Here is an 18,930-nt window from a genome sequence, read left to right as displayed (position 1 = left end):
TCAACAGTCCTTCCACAAGTTCTTTGTGTCACAAAAGGTCATTTCACTGGGAAGTTTATGACCACGAGTTAAGCTAACAGTTTAGCCGGCTAATTCGGTTAGCATCCCAAATGCACAGTTGTACCTGTTCCAGTGTTAAAGTGTACATCTCTGTTGTGTGTTTGTTTGTAGTGACCTGTATGTGTGAACATGTTGTGAACAGTCAATATTCAATATTCAAGATGTTTATTTGTCACTCAGACAGATGTGCAGTGAAATGTAAGGACTTTACCACAGGCCATGCAATAACAATAATAACAATAAACACTCAGTTTCACAACAATAGAATATAAACTAAACAATAAAATGAGTTGTACAAAAATATTAAATATAGAACAGAACACTGTAAACAGTTTAAAGTGTCAGTGTGTAAAGTGTAAAAGTGATGTTTAAGATTTACAAAAAGATTATTGAATGTACAAAAAAATAAAAATAAAGAGAAATGTAAAAAGTTTGTGATGAGCTGAAGAGATGTTTCACATGTTTCTGTTTCCTTTGTTCCATCTTCTCTTTCAAATGCTCACAGACTCATTTGGTCATTAAAAGGAAACTTTTTTCAAACAAAGTCTTCTCTGCTTTGAAATCTGTCAAACTTCAACACGACCTTTGACCTTTTTCACTTCTCACAACAACTCCTCTCTCAGTCTTTTACAGCGCTTTGTTTTTTTTTACCTGTAGTGAGAAATGAGTGTGTATGTTTCTGCTCTGGTCTTCTGACTGGTGGGGAATCATGGGAGTGATCTCCCCCCCATGAGAACAAACTCTGAGTTGACCGTAGTCATGACGACCGGGTGAAACGGACCTGAAGAAGAGACTCTGTTTACAGACGAGCTCATGTATCTGAGTTTAGTTTGATAAAGTTTTGATCACAGCAGCACAAACAGTCTGTGGTTCTGTATGAAGCCAACACAGAACAGGTCAGTATGAACAGACATGTTACACGAACATATGAATGATATAAACAGGCTTCTTAACTTACACATGCAGTTCACAACAAAGAGACTGGGTGGATCCCAAGTCCCTTATTTGCAGTCTCCTCGGTCCTCGGCCGAACAGGAAGTAGTTCTAAAATTGTTTATGACCGAGGAGACACGAGAGCTGACATCACGGAAGTCTTTTCACTGACAGACACGCCCCCTTCTCGTATATCACTCAGTGATTGGACGCTGCACAGGATCAGACTTCAGTGAAACAGAGTTTAATAGGGGAGAAAAGAGGGAGATTAAAAAGAGGCTAAACGGAGCGTGGGACATTTAAACAGATGATGAACATCAGTGAGTTTGTAAAGAGTCGCTCTGTGATGAGCTGCCATTAAAAAGAGTCTGACATGAAGATTAACAACCAAATATGAAGCTCTACAACTTCTATCAAATCAATACATCCTTCATGTTCTGTTCATCATCCCTCAGACTGTTTGAATGTCTGATGATGATGAGGATGACAGTTTGATGAAGAGGAGTCCGTTTTATATTCTCACTTATTGATCTTCACAAAGTTTCATCATTTAGATTCTAATCAATCATTTTCAGTATCCTGACACATAAATATCTGTGTTTATAAAATACAGAGTTGGTTGTCTAAATACAGGCGAGGTTCAGTCAAAACTGATTAATAATAATCAATAATTATAGACAATTCAAAATGAAATCTTTGAGTCAGTAGAAACTGTCCTTTTGGTTATGAGTAGACTGCAGGTTGTTCTTCAGCTGTTTGTTATCAGGTAAAGACACTAAACACTGTAACTGTGTTTGATGAGAAATAATACAGTGTGTGTGTGTGTGTGTGTGTGTGTGTGTGTGTGTGTGTGTGTGTGTGTGTGTTTGATGAGAAATAATACAGTGTGTGTTTGATGAGAAATAATACAGTGTGTGTGTGTGTGTGTGTGTGTGTGTGTGTGTGTGTTTGATGAGAAATAATACAGTGTGTGTTTGATGAGAAATAATACAGTGTGTGTGTGTGTGTGTGTGTGTGTGTGTGTTTGATTAGAAATAATACAGTGTGTGTGTGTGTGTGTGTGTGTGTGTGTGTGTGTTTGATGAGAAATAATACAGTGTGTGTGTGTGTGTGTGTGTGTGTGTGTGTGTGTGTGTTTGATGAGAAATAATACAGTGTGTGTGTTTGATTAGAAATAATACAGTGTGTGTGTGTGTGTGTGTGTGTGTGTGTGTGTGTGTGTGTGTTTGATTAGAAATAATACAGTGTGTGTGTGTGTGTGTGTGTGTGTGTGTGTGTGTATGTGTGGACATAAACAGCTGTTAGGCTGATTGACAGCTATCTATCTATTCTCTTAAAGATGATTTCCTCGGTCCTCTCTCCTCGGCTTCGTTTCCTCCGTGCATCTCTGGTGGGCGGGGCTAAGAGGCAAGTGGAGGAGACAACTCGGAGGACACTCGATGCAAATAAGGGACTTGAGATTGAGCCCAGTTCTCTCTTCTTGTTATCCTGATTACTCTTTTGCTTCGTGTTATTCTGCTCGTCAAAGACGGAACTTTACCTTTTTATTTAGTGCGTTAACTTTTCCAGTTTGTTTCAACTTTGTATTTTTATTAACGACGTTTCTGCTTCAAGTCTTCAATATAACCAGGACTTCCTGTCAAGGCTCCTTTTTAATGAAATCGTTTTTCATCATTTTTGGACATTTTTGGAATTATCCCATTTCAGTTAGCAGGAAGTTAACGATCGTTCAGCAACAGAATTATTTTTTGGGATAAAATTCAGAGCTCTCCAGGAGGCCGTGGACATTCAGGACGTGACCCAATTGCACAGTGGACCCGAGTCCAACCCGAATTGTCAAAGCAGTTCCCGGAAGCTGAGGACAAAACTTCAGAACACATCCGTTAATCTTCGGTACCCCAGGGCGGATTTGTTGATCCTTCGACAAAGTAAGCAGCATTTAACAGCTGGTGTCACACATGTGACAGAGTTCAGTTTATCCTCGGCTTTAAATTAAAGTTTTTCATCGTTCATCCATCCTTTTTGTTCCGAACTAAATTAACATGTTTATCAGACAAACATTAAACCACAAAACCATACTCAAGTCGTCTTAATAACAGTTATCATTTCTGGTGTTCACCTTCATCACATATATCAGTCACTGTAATTGTTGGTTCCACATTTATAACGCACTTCCATTCATGTCATTATTATCCTGTTATTGTATTAAATGTATTAAATTCTACATATAAATTCAGAAGCTTGTTCGTGATGATTGATCCAGAATTCATAATTCAGATATGAGGTTGATTTAATTCATAATTAATAACTTTATTAATTACCATAATTAATACAGTTGTTCCTGGTTAGCCAGGTGGTGGCCCTGTTTTTCATACGAGGTGTGTTAAGAATCATTTAACACTAACAATGTTCACAACAAATGTCTTCTCTTCCCTTTGCTTTAATGGATTTCTTGAAGGTTTGTCGCTCACAGTTTGTTCAGGCCGGCCATTTTTAACAAAGCTTGACCTGAGAACACTTACAGTCTTTTCTGAGGTGCTTGACTTCATCTGTTTCACCTCCGGCCACTTAGAACGAGAGTCAACGGAAGTCAGGAAAATGGAGTTCATGAACGGGAAGCACTCGTTGCCATGGCGCTGACGCCCCTGGGTTTGCCAGATGTGAGAGCAGTTATCAGGTCAACAGGTGTAGACTGAGAGCCTCGTCAGCTTCTTGATGGAAACAGTCTACTTAGACTAACACAAGAGTCAGATTATAAAACATAATCAGCCATTTAATGTTGATGTTGTTCAGATGAGTGAAATATTTTAATCCAGGAAACAGTTACCTTAATAATTGTTGTTAATGAATTAATTTAAGCACCAAAAAATCTGAAGAGCCACTTGGGAGCCGGCTCTTTTTGGTGAGCCGAGCCAAAAGAGCCGGTTCTCTAATAAGAGCCGGAATTCCCTAGATCCAACACCCTGCTGTGATTGACCAATCAGAGACATTCAGCTCTGCAGGGGCTGCAGTCTTTGACATCGGGGCGAGTTGTTTGTAGCTGATGGAGCTGATCGTTTGAGCACTTTGGATAATAAAGTGTTAAATGGAAACACCCATCTAGCTATCTATGTTATAGTTCCCCACGCTGCCACTAGGTGTCACTAAAGAGTCACATTCTCCAGATATCACCGTCCAGTTCTGCTCTGCTCAGCCTTCAGGCTGACAGGTGTGTGGAAACAGACGGACCATGAACCTCAGGAGCCTTTGAGTTTGTTGAAGACAAGTCCCGGAACCTTTTAGTTCTGGGGACTTTTGCAGGCTGGGTTTTGCATCCTGTTTCACATTATTTAAAACTGTGTCTATCAACAGATTGACACATCATAATTAGAACAATGGAAGGGCTTGGTTAGCTTCCACATTCATCCCTCAGGGTTTTTAAAATGCATCTCAAACTCCGTTAGGAAACCTGTGCACATGTTGCTACTCTGCATGATTCCTCCTGCAACTGGAAGTCTGCTCACATCGAGGCTACTTATATAAAGAGTCCGCATCCTGTCACGTCTGCAAACAAAAGTGAAAGTTAGAGACGTGTCCACTTCTCTCTGTAACTGAGCCTCTTTGTCCATAGGCCATCCTCATGGGGGGGAGGGGGGGGGGTTGTTTGGGCTGGCCATCCTCACCAACAGTCCCAAGGAACCTAAGAGAGCTCAGGAGAGGTTAGAATATAAAGATAGTGACAAGCAGTAATAAGATATGAAAGCTGGGAGAGAAATCTATCACTGTTCATCTGTCTGTGCTCAACTAGAGAAAAGTAGCTCACATCACTATACGACCAATTTCAGGAGATGAGCATCACTTTACTTTACCTGCTCTGTTGAACTCCACATAGACTTCTCTGGCTGGAATGAAAGGAGGGAGTTGTGCTTTCCAAAGTGAAGTTCAGGAAGAAGCAGTTAGGTTACATGTCATCACTCAAAAAAGAGACGTTTGAGGAGTTTGATATGTGTAGAAGATCATCAAATAAGAAACACAAGCCTGCAATCATCAGTGAGATGCTGATGGATAAGGACTGGACTTCAGAACACATGTTAGCTCTACTGCTTGATAAAAACACTGTTTTATGCTGTTCAATTACAGTTTCTCATTATTAACTGTTTATTTACATGTAAGCAGGAATATTTAACAGTATTCACAATTATTTTAAAATATGATAAGATACTGTTGCAATCCACCGTGAGTTTACAGCAGTTCATTACAGTGTAGACAGAAGCATCTTCACACACAGTCTTTCAAAAACCCTTCACTGTTCTTCTCATCAGTCCTTTAGTTGACAGATCCCTCTTCTTTTTTCTCTTCTGCGCTGCTGGACTTGTTGTTCGTGATTCTGAGTAGTAAGTAACCAACCTCTCCAGTGGGCGTTCTTGGTCTCAGCAGGGACGGAGTCAGGATTTGTTTTCTCCCTGTGCTGAGGGCGAGCTGGACTGAAACATTTCTTTTACAGTTTATTTAAAAGAAAAAACATAAATACCAAAATATGTGAAGTGGGCTTAACTGGGGCGAGACTGATTAGTGATGGGTCTATAGCGCCCCCTAGTCCCGGTGTAGCACCGGGCCTCTGAGCACTCAGAGGGTCCTGGAGCACGTTCAATTCAATAAAACAAAAACTTTATTTGTCCCCTGAGTCAATTCAAAAACACAGAACAGGAAATGAACTGAAAATATAACTGAATGTTTTAACCACCTCTGGTTTAGTTAATGTTCTTAACCACAACTCAAAACGGAGCAGGGTGTTTGACTTCCTGTTGAGCAGGTCATCTCTGACTCTCTGAGTGAGTTCTTTGGAGAGCAGAGTCAGAATGAAACCATGTTAGTAAAAAGTGTTTGTCTCAGGTAGCTGAAGATTCAGACCAAGATCTGGTGTTCTGTCAGAAGGAGAACTGACTGGACGAATATTAAAATATATATTTTCTCTCTCTCTCTCTCTCTCTCTCTCTCTCTCTCTCTCTCTCTCTCTATATATATATATATATATATATCTATATATATCTATATATATATATATATATATATAGATATATATATATATATATATATAATGTGATTGTATTGTGTGTTATTGTTTAGTCTTAATCTGTTTCCTGAAGAAGTTTCCTGTGACATGTTTGTCCAGAGAGATGTGTATTTAAAGCCCCGGTGCAGAATGAATGGAGGCATCGTAACATGATGAACCGGTCTATCAGACTGAAAGATAGGGAGTAAGCAGAGTCAGTCTAATATTCTTTTTTCTATTTTAACCTCTTGGATCCTTAGTGATTATTTTTATTCTCCTTTTTTGTTGTTGTTGCTCTTTGCTGCCACTTTTGAGGGTCTGAATGTGAACAAAATCTCAAGATAATGTCATCAAAGGTCATCAAAGGTCATCAAAGGTCATCAGGTCTGGTGAAAAAAGAGAAATTCAAGGTCCCTCACTTGAAATGTTGACAAAGGCCTCCTCATACATGTTCTTGTCCTACATGCATGACAGTGTTTATGAAGCATGTCAGGATCTACATCAAACCCTCTGACACCCAAAGTCCAAACATCACAGGAAGTCCACCATCTCTTTTTAAAGTCACACAGGTCACCTTCTGAGGGCGTAAACTCCACTCATCACACACTCAGTGTCAGTGTGTTGTACACATGTTGAAGATCTCCTGTTGTGCTCCTCCTGATTCTACAGAGATCCCTCTGTGTGCTGTCACACTTTAACACAAAGAGCTGCTGCTGGTTGAAACCCACCCCGACATGCACGGGGGGCTTCAGGCCCTTCATCACCGCTTGCTGCTTTCATTTCATTGTGTTTTAATTCAAATGAAAACTCCAAATCTGATGAACCACGCTCGACTTATACGACAGGACTTCAGAACATTTACTGATGTTTTTAGCATCTTGTTTGTTTCAACCATTCAACAGAACTCTCTTCATGTGTGTTTCATAACTTCCTGTCAAAGCAGTAAAACTTCACACGGGGGGGCAGGAGGGCTTGGGGGGTTTGGGAACCGGAGGGTCGCAGGTTCAAGTCCTGACGTGGACTGAAATATGGAAGTTGGTCTGGCAACATCCTTCCAGATAGATAGATAGATACTTTATTGATCCCGAGGGAAATTTAAGGCATCCAGTAGCAGTATACAGACAGGCAGGACACAAGACATTAGTTACAATACACACCCGCTGCCCCCCCCCCCCTCTGTATACAATAATCCCCCAAACAAGATTTAGCAGCCCCTATGTGACTAAGAATAAACATAATTACAAGTTAAACCTGTGCAGTTAGCATTAGCATTAGACTTAAAACTAATATAGCATAATGTACATAACCTGTGAAGGACCTTCTAGAAACTACTTACATGTGCATGTACAGAGGTGTTTGAGGTAGTGCCAGAGGTGTGAGTACAGTCATTAAACAGTCAATGCAGATAAACCTTCAACACCTTGCACCGGGATGACACAAGCCCATCCCCCTTGTCCAACAAGTTATTCACACCTTTAAAAGTCGTTAACTAAAATGTTGTTTAACTAGTTGTCTAAACAACAGTTGGCACATCAGGTACAGTAGGTGTGCCAATTCTGTCATCTGGCTTTGTTCACTGGAAAGACATCACAACATGTATCACATCAACAGATCTTTTCCAATATATGATTCAAATTCAATAAACTTTATTTGTCCCCGGGGGTCAGTTCACAGACACACAGAGCAGCTGTAGTAAAACAGGTTGATCTTCTCTTCTGTGTCCTGCAGCAGGGACAGTGAAGTCCTGAGGGAGCCAATCAAACGCTGAGAAGAGAGCGTGTGAGGGCTCCTGCATGATCCCACCTGCTCACCTGAGTGTCTGCTGAGCGTGCATGCTGGACAATCATCTGAGGGTGTATTCACACCTAACCTGTTTGGTTCTCTTGAAACAAAGTCAAACCCTGGTGCGGACCTTTTGAGTCGGTGTGAATACAAACCATCGAACTCAGGTGGACTGAGACCCAGCTGAAGACGTGGTCTCGATCCGCTTCCAAACGAACCCTGGTACGGTTCGTTAGAGGTGTGAAAGCAACCAGACCTCAGTCCGACCCAGCTCTAAAAATCGTACATGGCCTCTTGCGATAAGGGCAATGTGAAAACAAACCGCACCAAACCAAAACAAAAAGAGCAGACTGTGCTCTGCAGGAGGTTTCTGTTCTGGAGGAGAAGCGGAAGCTTCCAGAGGAGGGGTTTCCTTCCTCAGTGTTGGAGGAGATTTTAGACTCCAGAAATAATCAACATTTATGTGTCTGTTTGTATAATGAGGGACTTTTGTACTTTTTTCTTTTTTTTATTCTCCATTAAAAAGACATTTTCAAAGATTTATTTTGGGCCTTTTATGCCTTTATTATAGAGGGAGGACAGTGGATAGAGTCGGAAATGAGGGAGAGACATGCGGGAGATGGGCCACAGGCCGGACGCGAACCCGGGCCGCCCACGCGCGAGGACTATAGCCTCAATACGTGGGATCGTGCGCCCTGCCGCTGCGCCACCGACGATCCCTAAAAAGACATTTTCAAATCCAATAAAGTCCAGCCCTGATCTTGTGTGTTCACAATAAAGAGTCTGAATCAATCATAACAGGTTGTTGGTGAAATGAGGGGAGTGAGGTCGTGTTCATTCATTGTGAAGTCAGTGTTGCGACTCAGAATAAGTTTGAACCAAATGCTCGAAACAGAGACAGAATGAAAACGGAATAACAATTTATTAGAAACACGAGCGACACGGTGATAACGTATACAAGAAATATAAGTGATACTAATGTGGAACATGAAATCTAACGTGACTCTAATAAGTGTACAAGTAAATAACTTGACTCTAAACTATGTGTACAAGGAAACCAAGTGACTCTAAATGTGCAACAATAATACTATGTGACTCGAGATGTACAATAGCACGCGTGAGGAAGACGGAGACGAACAAGGCGACGAGGACACGAGGTGCAGGACAGGCAGGACTGGGAACACTGAGAAGGAGAAAGAACACGAAGGGTCAAAAAACACGACAGGGAATCATACAAGTTAAATCACAGAGTACTGAATTTCAAAACACGGAGAGCTACTAACCACTGAGGATGAACAATAATCTGGCGCTGGCTTCCTGGAAGGAGCCAGCTTAAATAGACAGATGATGAAATGAGCCACACCTGTGGAGCTCACCTGCAAACACTAATTGGAATGAAGGAAACACAGAGGGAGTGACAGACAGGAAAACAAACAAACACACATGGGGAGCAGACACAACAAACCAAAACATGCAAAACAATACAGCCTGATTTCCATGGGAGACAAACGATGGAGCTCAGGAAGCTTTGAGCTTGTTGAAGAGAAGTCCCTGAACCTTTCAGTTCTGGAGCTCAGGACAGTTTGGTCCTCAAACATGAAGAATAATAATAATAATATCCATCATATTAAAGATTGATTCACGTCTGAACTGTTTGTGTTGCACATTTTGTCACAGGTCATTTTGTGCTGCTCAAAGAATGAGATCAAATGAAGCATCGATGTGGAGAATAAAGATGAACTTCCACAATTTGTCAGAAGAAAACAAAAACTTATTCTCAAAAAGCTGAATTTAAAACATCTTTATTTTGTCTCTTGTCTTCATCAGCCTTTCTCTTTATATATACTGACCCTTCACTGCTTCTCTTTATATATACTGACCCTTCACTGCTTCTCTTTATATATACTGACCCTTCACTGCTTCTCTTTATATATACTGACCCTTCACTGCTTCTCTTTATATATACTGACCCTTCACTGCTTCCTTTATATATACTGACCCTTCACTGCTTCCTTTATATATACTGACCCTTCACTGCTTCTCTTTATATATACTGACCCTTCACTGCTTCTCTTTATATATACTGACCCTTCACAGCTTCTCTTTATATATACTGACCCTTCACTGCTTCTCTTTATATATACTGACCCTTCACTGCTTCTCTTTATATACACTGACCCTTCACTGCTTCCTTTATATATACTGACCCTTCACTGCTTCTCTTTATATATACTGACCCTTCACAGCTTCTCTTTATAAATACTGAACCTTCACTGCTTCTCTTTATATATACTGACCCTTCACTGCTTCTCTTTATATATACTGACCCTTCACAGCTTCTCTTTATATATACTGACCCTTCACAGCTTCTCTTTATATATACTGACCCTTCACTGCTTCTCTTTATATATACTGACCCTTCACTGCTTCTCTTTATATATACTGACCCTTCACTGCTTCTCTTTATATATACTGACCCTTCACTGCTTCCTTTATATATACTGACCCTTCACTGCTTCTCTTTATATATACTGACCCTTCACTGCTTCTCTTTATATATACTGACCCTTCACAGCTTCTCTTTATATATACTGACCCTTCACTGCTTCCTTTATATATACTGACCCTTCACTGCTTCTCTTTATATATACTGACCCTTCACTGCTTCCTTTATATATACTGACCCTTCACTGCTTCTCTTTATATATACTGACCCTTCACTGCTTCTCTTTATATATACTGACCCTTCACTGCTTCTCTTTATATATACTGACCCTTCACTGCTTCTCTTTATATATACTGACCCTTCACTGCTTCTCTTTATATATACTGACCCTTCACTGCTTCTCTTTATATATACTGACCCTTCACTTCTTCTCTTTATATATACTGACCCTTCACTGCTTCTCTTTATATACACTGACCCTTCACTGCTTCTCTTTATATATACTGACCCTTCACTGCTTCTCTTTATATATACTGACCCTTCACTGCTTCTCTTTATATACACTGACCCTTCACTGCTTCTCTTTATAAATACTGACCCTTCACTGCTTCCTTTATATATACTGACCCTTCACTGCTTCTCTTTATATATACTGACCCTTCACTGCTTCTCTTTATATATACTGACCCTTCACTTCTTCTCTTTATATATACTGACCCTTCACTTCTTCTCTTTATATATACTGACCCTTCACTGCTTCTCTTTATATACACTGACCCTTCACTGCTTCTCTTTATATATACTGACCCTTCACTGCTTCTCTTTATATATACTGACCCTTCACTGCTTCTCTTTATATATACTGACCCTTCACTGCTTCTCTTTATATATACTGACCCTTCACTGCTTCTCTTTATATATACTGACCCTTCACTGCTTCTCTTTATATATACTGACCCTTCACTGCTTCTCTTTATATATACTGACCCTTCACTGCTTCTCTTTATATATACTGACCCTTCACTGCTTCTCTTTATATATACTGACCCTTCACTGCTTCTCTTTATAAATACTGACCCTTCACTGCTTCTCTTTATAAATACTGACCCTTCACTGCTTCTCTTTATATATACTGACCCTTCACTGCTTCTCTTTATAAATACTGACCCTTCACTGCTTCTCTTTATATATACTGACCCTTCACTGCTTCTCTTTATAAATACTGAACCTTCACTGCTTCTCTTCACAAGTGCTGCAGTCTTCAGAGAGGGAGGGACTGAGGCTGACTCACATGTTGCTCCCACGTGCAGTCAGCTGTTAGAACAGGTCACAGCTGAGTCTGTGGTGACATCCTGCTCTGATGGAGTCAGACTGAAAGTGAAGCTGTAAACAGAGGCGGTCTTGTTTTTTCACTTTGCAAAGAAGCAAAAAGTAGATTTGAGTTTAAAGATTGTCTGCAGGCTGCTGCTTTAAAACAAGAAGAACAGACTGAATATGATGGTTGTATTTATTTTGTATTGACAGTCTGTGACTCATAATGATATTTATCAGAGTCGTCTGAAGCTCAGGCTGCCAGCTGTCAAACACTGATAAACATGATAAGAGACAGACAGAGTTTTCACTGCGTCATCATGTTGATGGTTCATGATTCTGTTTCAGACACAGGTCGGATTTTGCATCATGTTTTCATATTATTTAAATGTGTAAATAAACAGAGTGACACATCTACAGACACTCCCAGACTTATTCTGATGGTGTTTGGCGCAGTGACAGAAGGGCGTGAAAACGTGAACTATTCACAGGTCGAGTATATAAACACTGTTGAACTTCAGTTTGTCTCATCTCGTCAGTAACGTCTGTTAGTAAACCTGGGCTCATCTCGCCCTGAGTTCTGCCTGTCAGGCTGCTTCTCTGGATGATTTCTCCTGATGAACTCAAAGTCTGAACATCAAGATCATCGTAACAACAACAACGTGCGTCTGTACGAGTGTGTTCATGTTTGTGGGGTTTCTGCATGTTTGTGCAGAGCCACAGAGTCAAGCCACGCCCCCTGTTTCCTGCATGTAGAAGTGGAAGTATAAAAGACTTGTTTACCTCGTTTGTCCTCGGAGTGCAGCTGGTGAGTTTCTTCTTTTTACTCTTCACATTCACAGAATATAGACAGAAGCAGTCGATGCAGATCTGACATGAACTTTACTCTCCAGTCGTGTTTCTGTGTAGATCACATTTCATATATCATGTATGGACTGAGTGTGCAGAGAAATATGAAAACAAACATTGTGCAATAGAAACAGGATGCATGCAGTGAAAGGAGGAACACATGTTGACATAGAAATGACATGTTCTAGATGAAGTGCTAAAGATGTTCTCCAATCCTGTATGAGTTAGAGAAAAGTTTGTGCAAACAGAGAGCGTTTGTTTGTTTATGTGTGTGTGTGTGTGTGCGTGTGTGTGTGTGTGTGTGTGTGTGTGTGTGAGAGAGAGAGAGAGAGAGAGAATTCAAATGAAGAAGGTGACGTGCGCACTTTAAAATTCAGCAGAGAAAAAAACAAGCGGGACCGGAAGTCAGAAACAATACAACAATAAAACCTCCTCTTTTTATTTATAAAGACGCGCACACAGTGTCTCTCTGCAGCCTGTCAGTGTTGTTAATATTTACATTGTATTGTATTGACAGTCAGGCACGGAGCCGGACACACACTGTGTGCTGTGCAGCCTGTCAGCTGCAGCTTTGCTCTTTGTAGAGTTGAAACCTTTAAGAAGACGTCTTTTAAAATGAACAGATGTGTTTTCATCCACAGCTGCTGTTTGCTTTCTTCTTCTCTTCTTCTTCATGCTTTGCACATCTGTACATGTGAGCCTGTTGTGTTTCCTCCTTCAAAGATGACCTCTGCAGCTTCCTCCAAACTCTTTCATCTGGATCCATGTTTGACCATGAAACAACATATCTCTGAGCTGCTTTACTTTCTAATCCTCTACTGCTTTGTTTCTGTGTTACAGGGTGAAATCAACTGACAGCACAGCACACACACTGCAGGTGAGCAGCGCCATCTAGTGGCCCAATAAACACATGATTTAACTCATCATAATAATAATAATCATCATAATAATAATGGACCTTTTAGTATTATCTGGGGTTTCCAAGATGATCCAAACATGTTGTTGAACATCACTGACGTACACATCAAGTGTGAAGAACCTTTGTTTTAATTCTTAAAGATTATTATCTCCAAGAGAAACTTTATTTTGAAAGGAACAGATAAAATAATAAAAGAGAGATGTTATAACAGACGTGGGATACAGAGACGTGACTATCTGATGTCATCCATCCAATAAATCTGTTGTTGAGATAATCACTTCTGCAGCTCCAAATGTTCACAGTGTTGATTAAGAGGAGCTGAGACCTGAGCAGTATGCAGCTCTGCCCCTAGTGTTTAAAATGAGTACTGCACTCTAAACTCTAATCATCACAGAGAGCTGCCCCCTAGTGTTTAAAATGAGTACTGCAGTCTAAACTCTAATCATCACAGAGAGCTGCCCCCTAGTGTTTAAAATGAGTACTGCACTCTAAACTCTAATCATCACAGAGAGCTGCCCCCTAGTGTTTAAAATGAGTACTGCACTCTAAACTCTAATCATCACAGAGAGCTGCCCCCTAGTGTTTAAAATGAGTACTGCAGTCTAAACTCCAATCATCACAGAGAGCTGCCGTGTCGTGCTTTGCTAAGTATGAGAAAGTATGAGAAACCTTTTAATGAAGCCAGACTATTTTTCCCTAATCCTCTTCATTCGTGTTTATACGCTCACACATCAGCTCTTTGACGCTAACATGATCACATAACAGTGTAACAACATTCGTCACCACTCAAACTGAAGTCTGAGCTTCTGCATAATTCACTGCTCTTTCTCACACGCTCTCTTCTGCTTTCAGACCCACACAAAGAGAAGTTAAATGTGGAAGTCTCACTGTCCGTTTATCACTTCCTTCTGCAGGTCTAAACCTGTCCATTTCACAGCCACAGCATGATAACTCTTTCTGCAGACTTCACTAAAGTAAGTGCACGTCTCATATGCAACCACTCTTCAGTGTTTCTCCTGCTGCTTCTGTTTGGTCCTGATCAGCAGAACAAGTTGTTGAAATAAAGAGTTTAAGGTTCATCGCCTCCTCTCTATCGCCTCCTCCCAGCGATAGAGTCTAAGTAATTAACACGGCGCTGTTCACAAGATGAAGATTTTTCACCCTGCCCTAGTCTTGATCTCCTTGACTCCCTTGGTCTTGTCTTGGTCTTGTCTTGGTCTCAGCAGGGACGGAGTCAGGATTTGTTTTCTCCCTGTGCTGAGGGAGAGCTGGACTAAAACATTTCTTTTACAGTTTATTTAAAAAGAAACATAAATACCAAAATATGTGAAGTGGGCTTAACTGGGGCGAGACTGATTAGTGATGGGTCTATAGCGCCCCCTAGTCCTGGTGTAGCACCGGGCCTCTGGGCACTCAGAGGGTCCTGGAGCACGTTCAATTCAATAAAACAAAAACTTTATTTGTCCCCTGGGTCAATTCAAAGACACAGAGCAGGAAATGAACTAAAAATATAAATGAATGTTTGAACCACCTCTGGTCTCGGTTGGTGTGTTCTCCTCTACAACAGGTTGTAAAAGCAGAACAGGTCAACTTCCTGTTGAGCAGGTCGGTTGTCTCTGACTCGAGCGGGTCGTTTGGAGAGCAGACTCAGATGTAAACCATGTCGGTAAAAGTGTTTGTCTCAGGTGTTTATGTTTTTGTTTGCACAGAGAAAAGAAAAAGCCAAACCCATCAAGCCGGACAAGGTGAAAGAACAACAGGTAGGATCATCAGGCTCAGTGCAAGATTGAAGAAAAGAGAAGTGATGAAAAATAACCACCAAGGTTCTGCTGTTTGTTGACACTGTGCAGGAGAATCTCTGCAGCTGGATCACACAGCAGACGTAGAGCATCACTCTCGTCCTCTTCTGTCTCATTACAGTAAGTCCAGAATTCAGTCTTCTCATATAACTGAACTTCAGCTTGTTGCTTCAGTAGCTCGTGATGCTCTGGATTAAATTCATGAATACTGACTGATATTGAAAGCTTGTATTTTAATAAAGCTCTCATTCACATCAATAAAGAAATGAATCTGTTTAAGGGGAGTTTAATGTGCAAACGGATCAGCTGGTTTCTATAAACTCACGCTTTGTCATTTACTTCAGTAAATTGAGAGTCTTCAGGTTAAAGGTCACATAATCTGCAAAATTGGTCTGGCACTAATATGTTTCTAGTCTGTCTCCAAACCCCCCAATGATGAGAAAAGTCCATCCTCTCCGTCTTCTGCCTGCTCCACTTTTCAGAAAATATGTGCTCAAACAGGCCGTTTAGGGAGTTTCCCTTCATGACATCACAAAGGGCAGTAGCCCCTCCCCCAGGTGGGTGACCCTCCCACAGCTAGGTGTTTGTTCTGCCCTCTGAGTCTGCCTTCTCACCGTAAACAATAGGACATGGAGCCAGAAAGCAGCGAGTACACCCGAGCCCTTCCAGAGAGGGGGCGTGGTCAGACACAGCTCATTTACATATTTAAAGCTACAGACACAGAAACAGCTCATTTACATATTTAAAGCTACAGACACAGAAACAGCTCATTTACATATTTAAAGCTACAGACACAGAAACAGCCTGTTCTGAGCAGGGCTGAAATAGAGGGGTTTATAGACATGATCAAACACAGGATCAGAGTGGATTTACAACAACACACTTCACACATGATGAAGAGGAGCTCTAAGACTTAATGTCACCTGAAGAGGAAGAGGAGATGTAATTCACAGATTACAACATTTCTCAGGCTTGAAGTGTTCATGTACTGGATTGGCGAACAGTGACACCTGCTGGCTGTGTGATATATTCCCTTTTGTGAATTAATGTCTCTGACTTTCATTTTAGAAAGTCACCAACACTATAAAGATGAGTGAAAGTGGATCTTCAGCACCCAGTATTGTTACTGTGACAAGTCGACGCTCCAAAGATTATCCTCCAGATTTAAGCGTGAAACAACCACGAAAACGAGAGAGGTACAACGATCTATGTCATGTATAAGATTATAATGATTAATGTCTGAAAACATTGAACTTACATCCTTCACAATAACTGTTATGACATGTGAGGAGTTATCAACATTCAGCTTTGTGTCGGGGAGGACAGATCGCTCCAGAGAAGATGTCTATTGATAAACACTTGAGTCAAAGTTATGAACCAGATTGTAGATGCTATTAGTGCTGCTTGAACATCTCTACATGATCATTGTCTTTCTGAAATCAGGAAGATGATAAATCCTCTGGGAGAGTCGACATCTTCTACTGCCAGTTTTGTTTCTGAGAAGAGTCACCGCTCCAAAGAGTATCCTCCAGATTTAAGCGTTAAACGACGGCGAAAAAGAGAGAGGTAAAAAGATCTGTCTTATATTTTACAGATGATCTGTGTCATAATGAACAAGAAGGCTGTTGATGAATTATTCTTAATGTCTGACAACATTAAACTTGAATCCTTTAAAATAATTGTCAGGACATGTGAGGAGTCATCAACGTTCAGCTTTAAATCTCAGAGAACGGATCAATCCAGAGATTATCCTCCGGAGTTCAGCGATCAACCCGTCCAGCAAAAGTACGTCGATTGATATACACTTGATTGATAGTCAAAGTTAAGTTGAGACACTTGTCATGCAACCTTTTACTATAATAGAATAGTGTCTCTAAAGCAAGGAAGTCCATTTTAAGTGTGTTTAAATGCATTACATGTTCTGGTAAATGCTCAGTTTACACTTTATGATAATAACCTGAAGCATCTGAATTCAAAAAACAAGGAAATAATCAACACAAAATATCAGTTATAGAACCTGTTAGGATTGATATTCCTCATTAATCAAATTGTGGATGCTTTCAGTGCTTCTTGAACATCTCTGCATGATCATTAATTCCTCTGATTTCCTAAAATCAGGAAAATAATTAAACCTCCGGGAGAGTCGGCATCTTCTACCACCAGTTTTGTTTCTGTGAAGAGTGACCGCTCCAAAGATCTTCAACCAAACTTCAGCTCTGGGCCCTTAAGAAAAAAGTAAGTAAAAATAAATGAATAGAGTAACTCTGACCCCTAGTGTTTAAAATGGGTACAGCAGTCCAAAGTCAAAACATTGGATAGAGCCGTCTCCCCTCCTCTCTGCAGTGGATGCTCACACAGATCACCATGGGGTGGACACTGTAGCTTCAGTGTTTAGCCAGCTCTGCATGTGGTGGACACTGTAGCTTCAGTGTTTAGCCAGCTCTGCATGTGGTGGACACTGTAGCTTCAGTGTTTAGCCAGCTCTGCATGTGGTGGACACTGTAGCTTCAGTGTTTAGCCAGCTCTGCATGGGTCTGTAAAGCTTTCTGCGTTCTAACCTCTCTCCATGTTTCAAAAGCATCTCCAACATTGATCCTAGTTTGAGCATGTTTTTTTTTTCTTCAGAGACCAGACTACTACAAGCCTTCAGCAGATCCAGGACATACCAAAGGTAGGCATTAATCAGCTTAAGTGATCGATGTATTGTGTTTGATAATTTCTAGGATAGGTGTAAGGTATAGAGCTGGCTTTCACTCGTTCACAGAGATGTTAAAAGTAGGAGCAGAGCAGATTTGTTCGTAGGCTGGTGAGGAACTGATCTTCCTTATTTTATGTTTAATGTTTATGGTAAGACTGGCTCAGTTGGTAGAGTTGGTGGCAATCAGAAGGTTGGTGGTTTGATCCCCAACTCCTGCAGTCACATGTCCAATGTTTCTTTGGCAAGTTGGAACAGCCGTCTGCTACAGCTGCACATGGGCTTGAAAATGGGATGGGGGGGGGGGGGGGGGGAGATGGGATAAGATGCAAAAAGAAGGATAGGATAGGAACTTCACTTCAATGGCAAAAACAGTTGAATATTGTGAGACGGTATCCAGCCTTAGAACTACAGCATTGTTACATTACCTTACTAAAATATAACAGACTGTCATCGGCATATAAGGAGATAAAATCAACTTGGTTGGTCAAATTGCAGAGCTTGTACCTGTTGTACATTCCTTTCATTTTTTTATGTACACCAGAGTGAAGCAGTTTCACAATGTAGACCTATGTCTGAAAGAGGTTTAATAATTCATTTCCTGCTTTTTGTTAGGTCTTTGAGTCTAAGGCCATGGACTGCTTAAAGCATATTCTTAAAACACATGAGAAATTGTTTAAGGAGAACCAAGAGGATGAAGATGATCAAGAGCTTGAGATTGATGATGAAACAAAGGAAGCTGCGATGAAGATTGCCCTGCATGTTCTGAGGAACATGAAGGAGGATGAATACGCCAACATAATCGAGCAAAGTAAGAGCTTGCATGTTAGCGTACTTTTTCATGATTGGGTTAGAGCGCCGTCTGTAACTGTTCCATTATGTGTTCACATTGTGTCTCACTAATTTGAGACACCTTTCGTTTGAACTGTTTCATCATCTTTTTAATCAATACTTGTTTCGATTTTACAATAATGAAAACAAACCTTTTAGACAAAGTTCAGACTTAGCTAATGAATGCTCATCCAACTGTAAAGACAGTTAGCATAGCCTAAGAGACGACCTTAAATAGAAACTAGTGTCAACTACTTCTACAACTACTAGAGT

At 40.6% G+C, this 18,930-nt stretch overlaps 1 protein-coding gene and 1 long non-coding RNA gene across 7 annotated transcripts in view; both read left to right on the top strand.

Annotated features, from left to right (window-relative positions):
* The window catches only part of LOC306823717 (NLR family CARD domain-containing protein 3-like), a 77,108-nt gene that overhangs the window by 53,693 nt on the left and 4,485 nt on the right, over positions 1-18,930 (top strand). The window contains exons 1-11 of one of the 6 annotated variants that reach the window (XM_079343489.1): positions 12,113-12,372; positions 13,254-13,290; positions 14,247-14,306; positions 15,042-15,092; positions 15,183-15,251; positions 16,200-16,327; positions 16,575-16,697; positions 16,818-16,916; positions 17,250-17,366; positions 17,757-17,802; positions 18,442-18,637. In XM_079343489.1, the coding sequence (XP_079199615.1) occupies positions 16,221-16,327; positions 16,575-16,697; positions 16,818-16,916; positions 17,250-17,366; positions 17,757-17,802; positions 18,442-18,637 (688 nt within the window). In that variant the 5' untranslated portion in view covers positions 12,113-12,372; positions 13,254-13,290; positions 14,247-14,306; ... (1 more) ...; positions 15,183-15,251; positions 16,200-16,220. The other 5 variants (XM_079343490.1, XM_079343491.1, XM_079343488.1 and 2 more) reach the window with 5 other exon arrangements.
* On the top strand, positions 13,311-14,306 carry LOC306823728. The gene is made up of 2 exons (XR_013779043.1): positions 13,311-13,685; positions 13,742-14,306. It is a non-coding gene; the product is annotated as an uncharacterized lncRNA (long non-coding RNA).

The sequence above is a fragment of the Symphodus melops genome, assembly GCF_947650265.1.
Source record: "Symphodus melops genome assembly, chromosome: 5".
In the NCBI taxonomy this organism is placed as follows: domain Eukaryota; kingdom Metazoa; phylum Chordata; class Actinopteri; order Labriformes; family Labridae; genus Symphodus; species Symphodus melops.
Note: the sequence above shows the minus strand (reverse complement) of the source record. Positions and strands in the feature narration are given on the sequence as shown.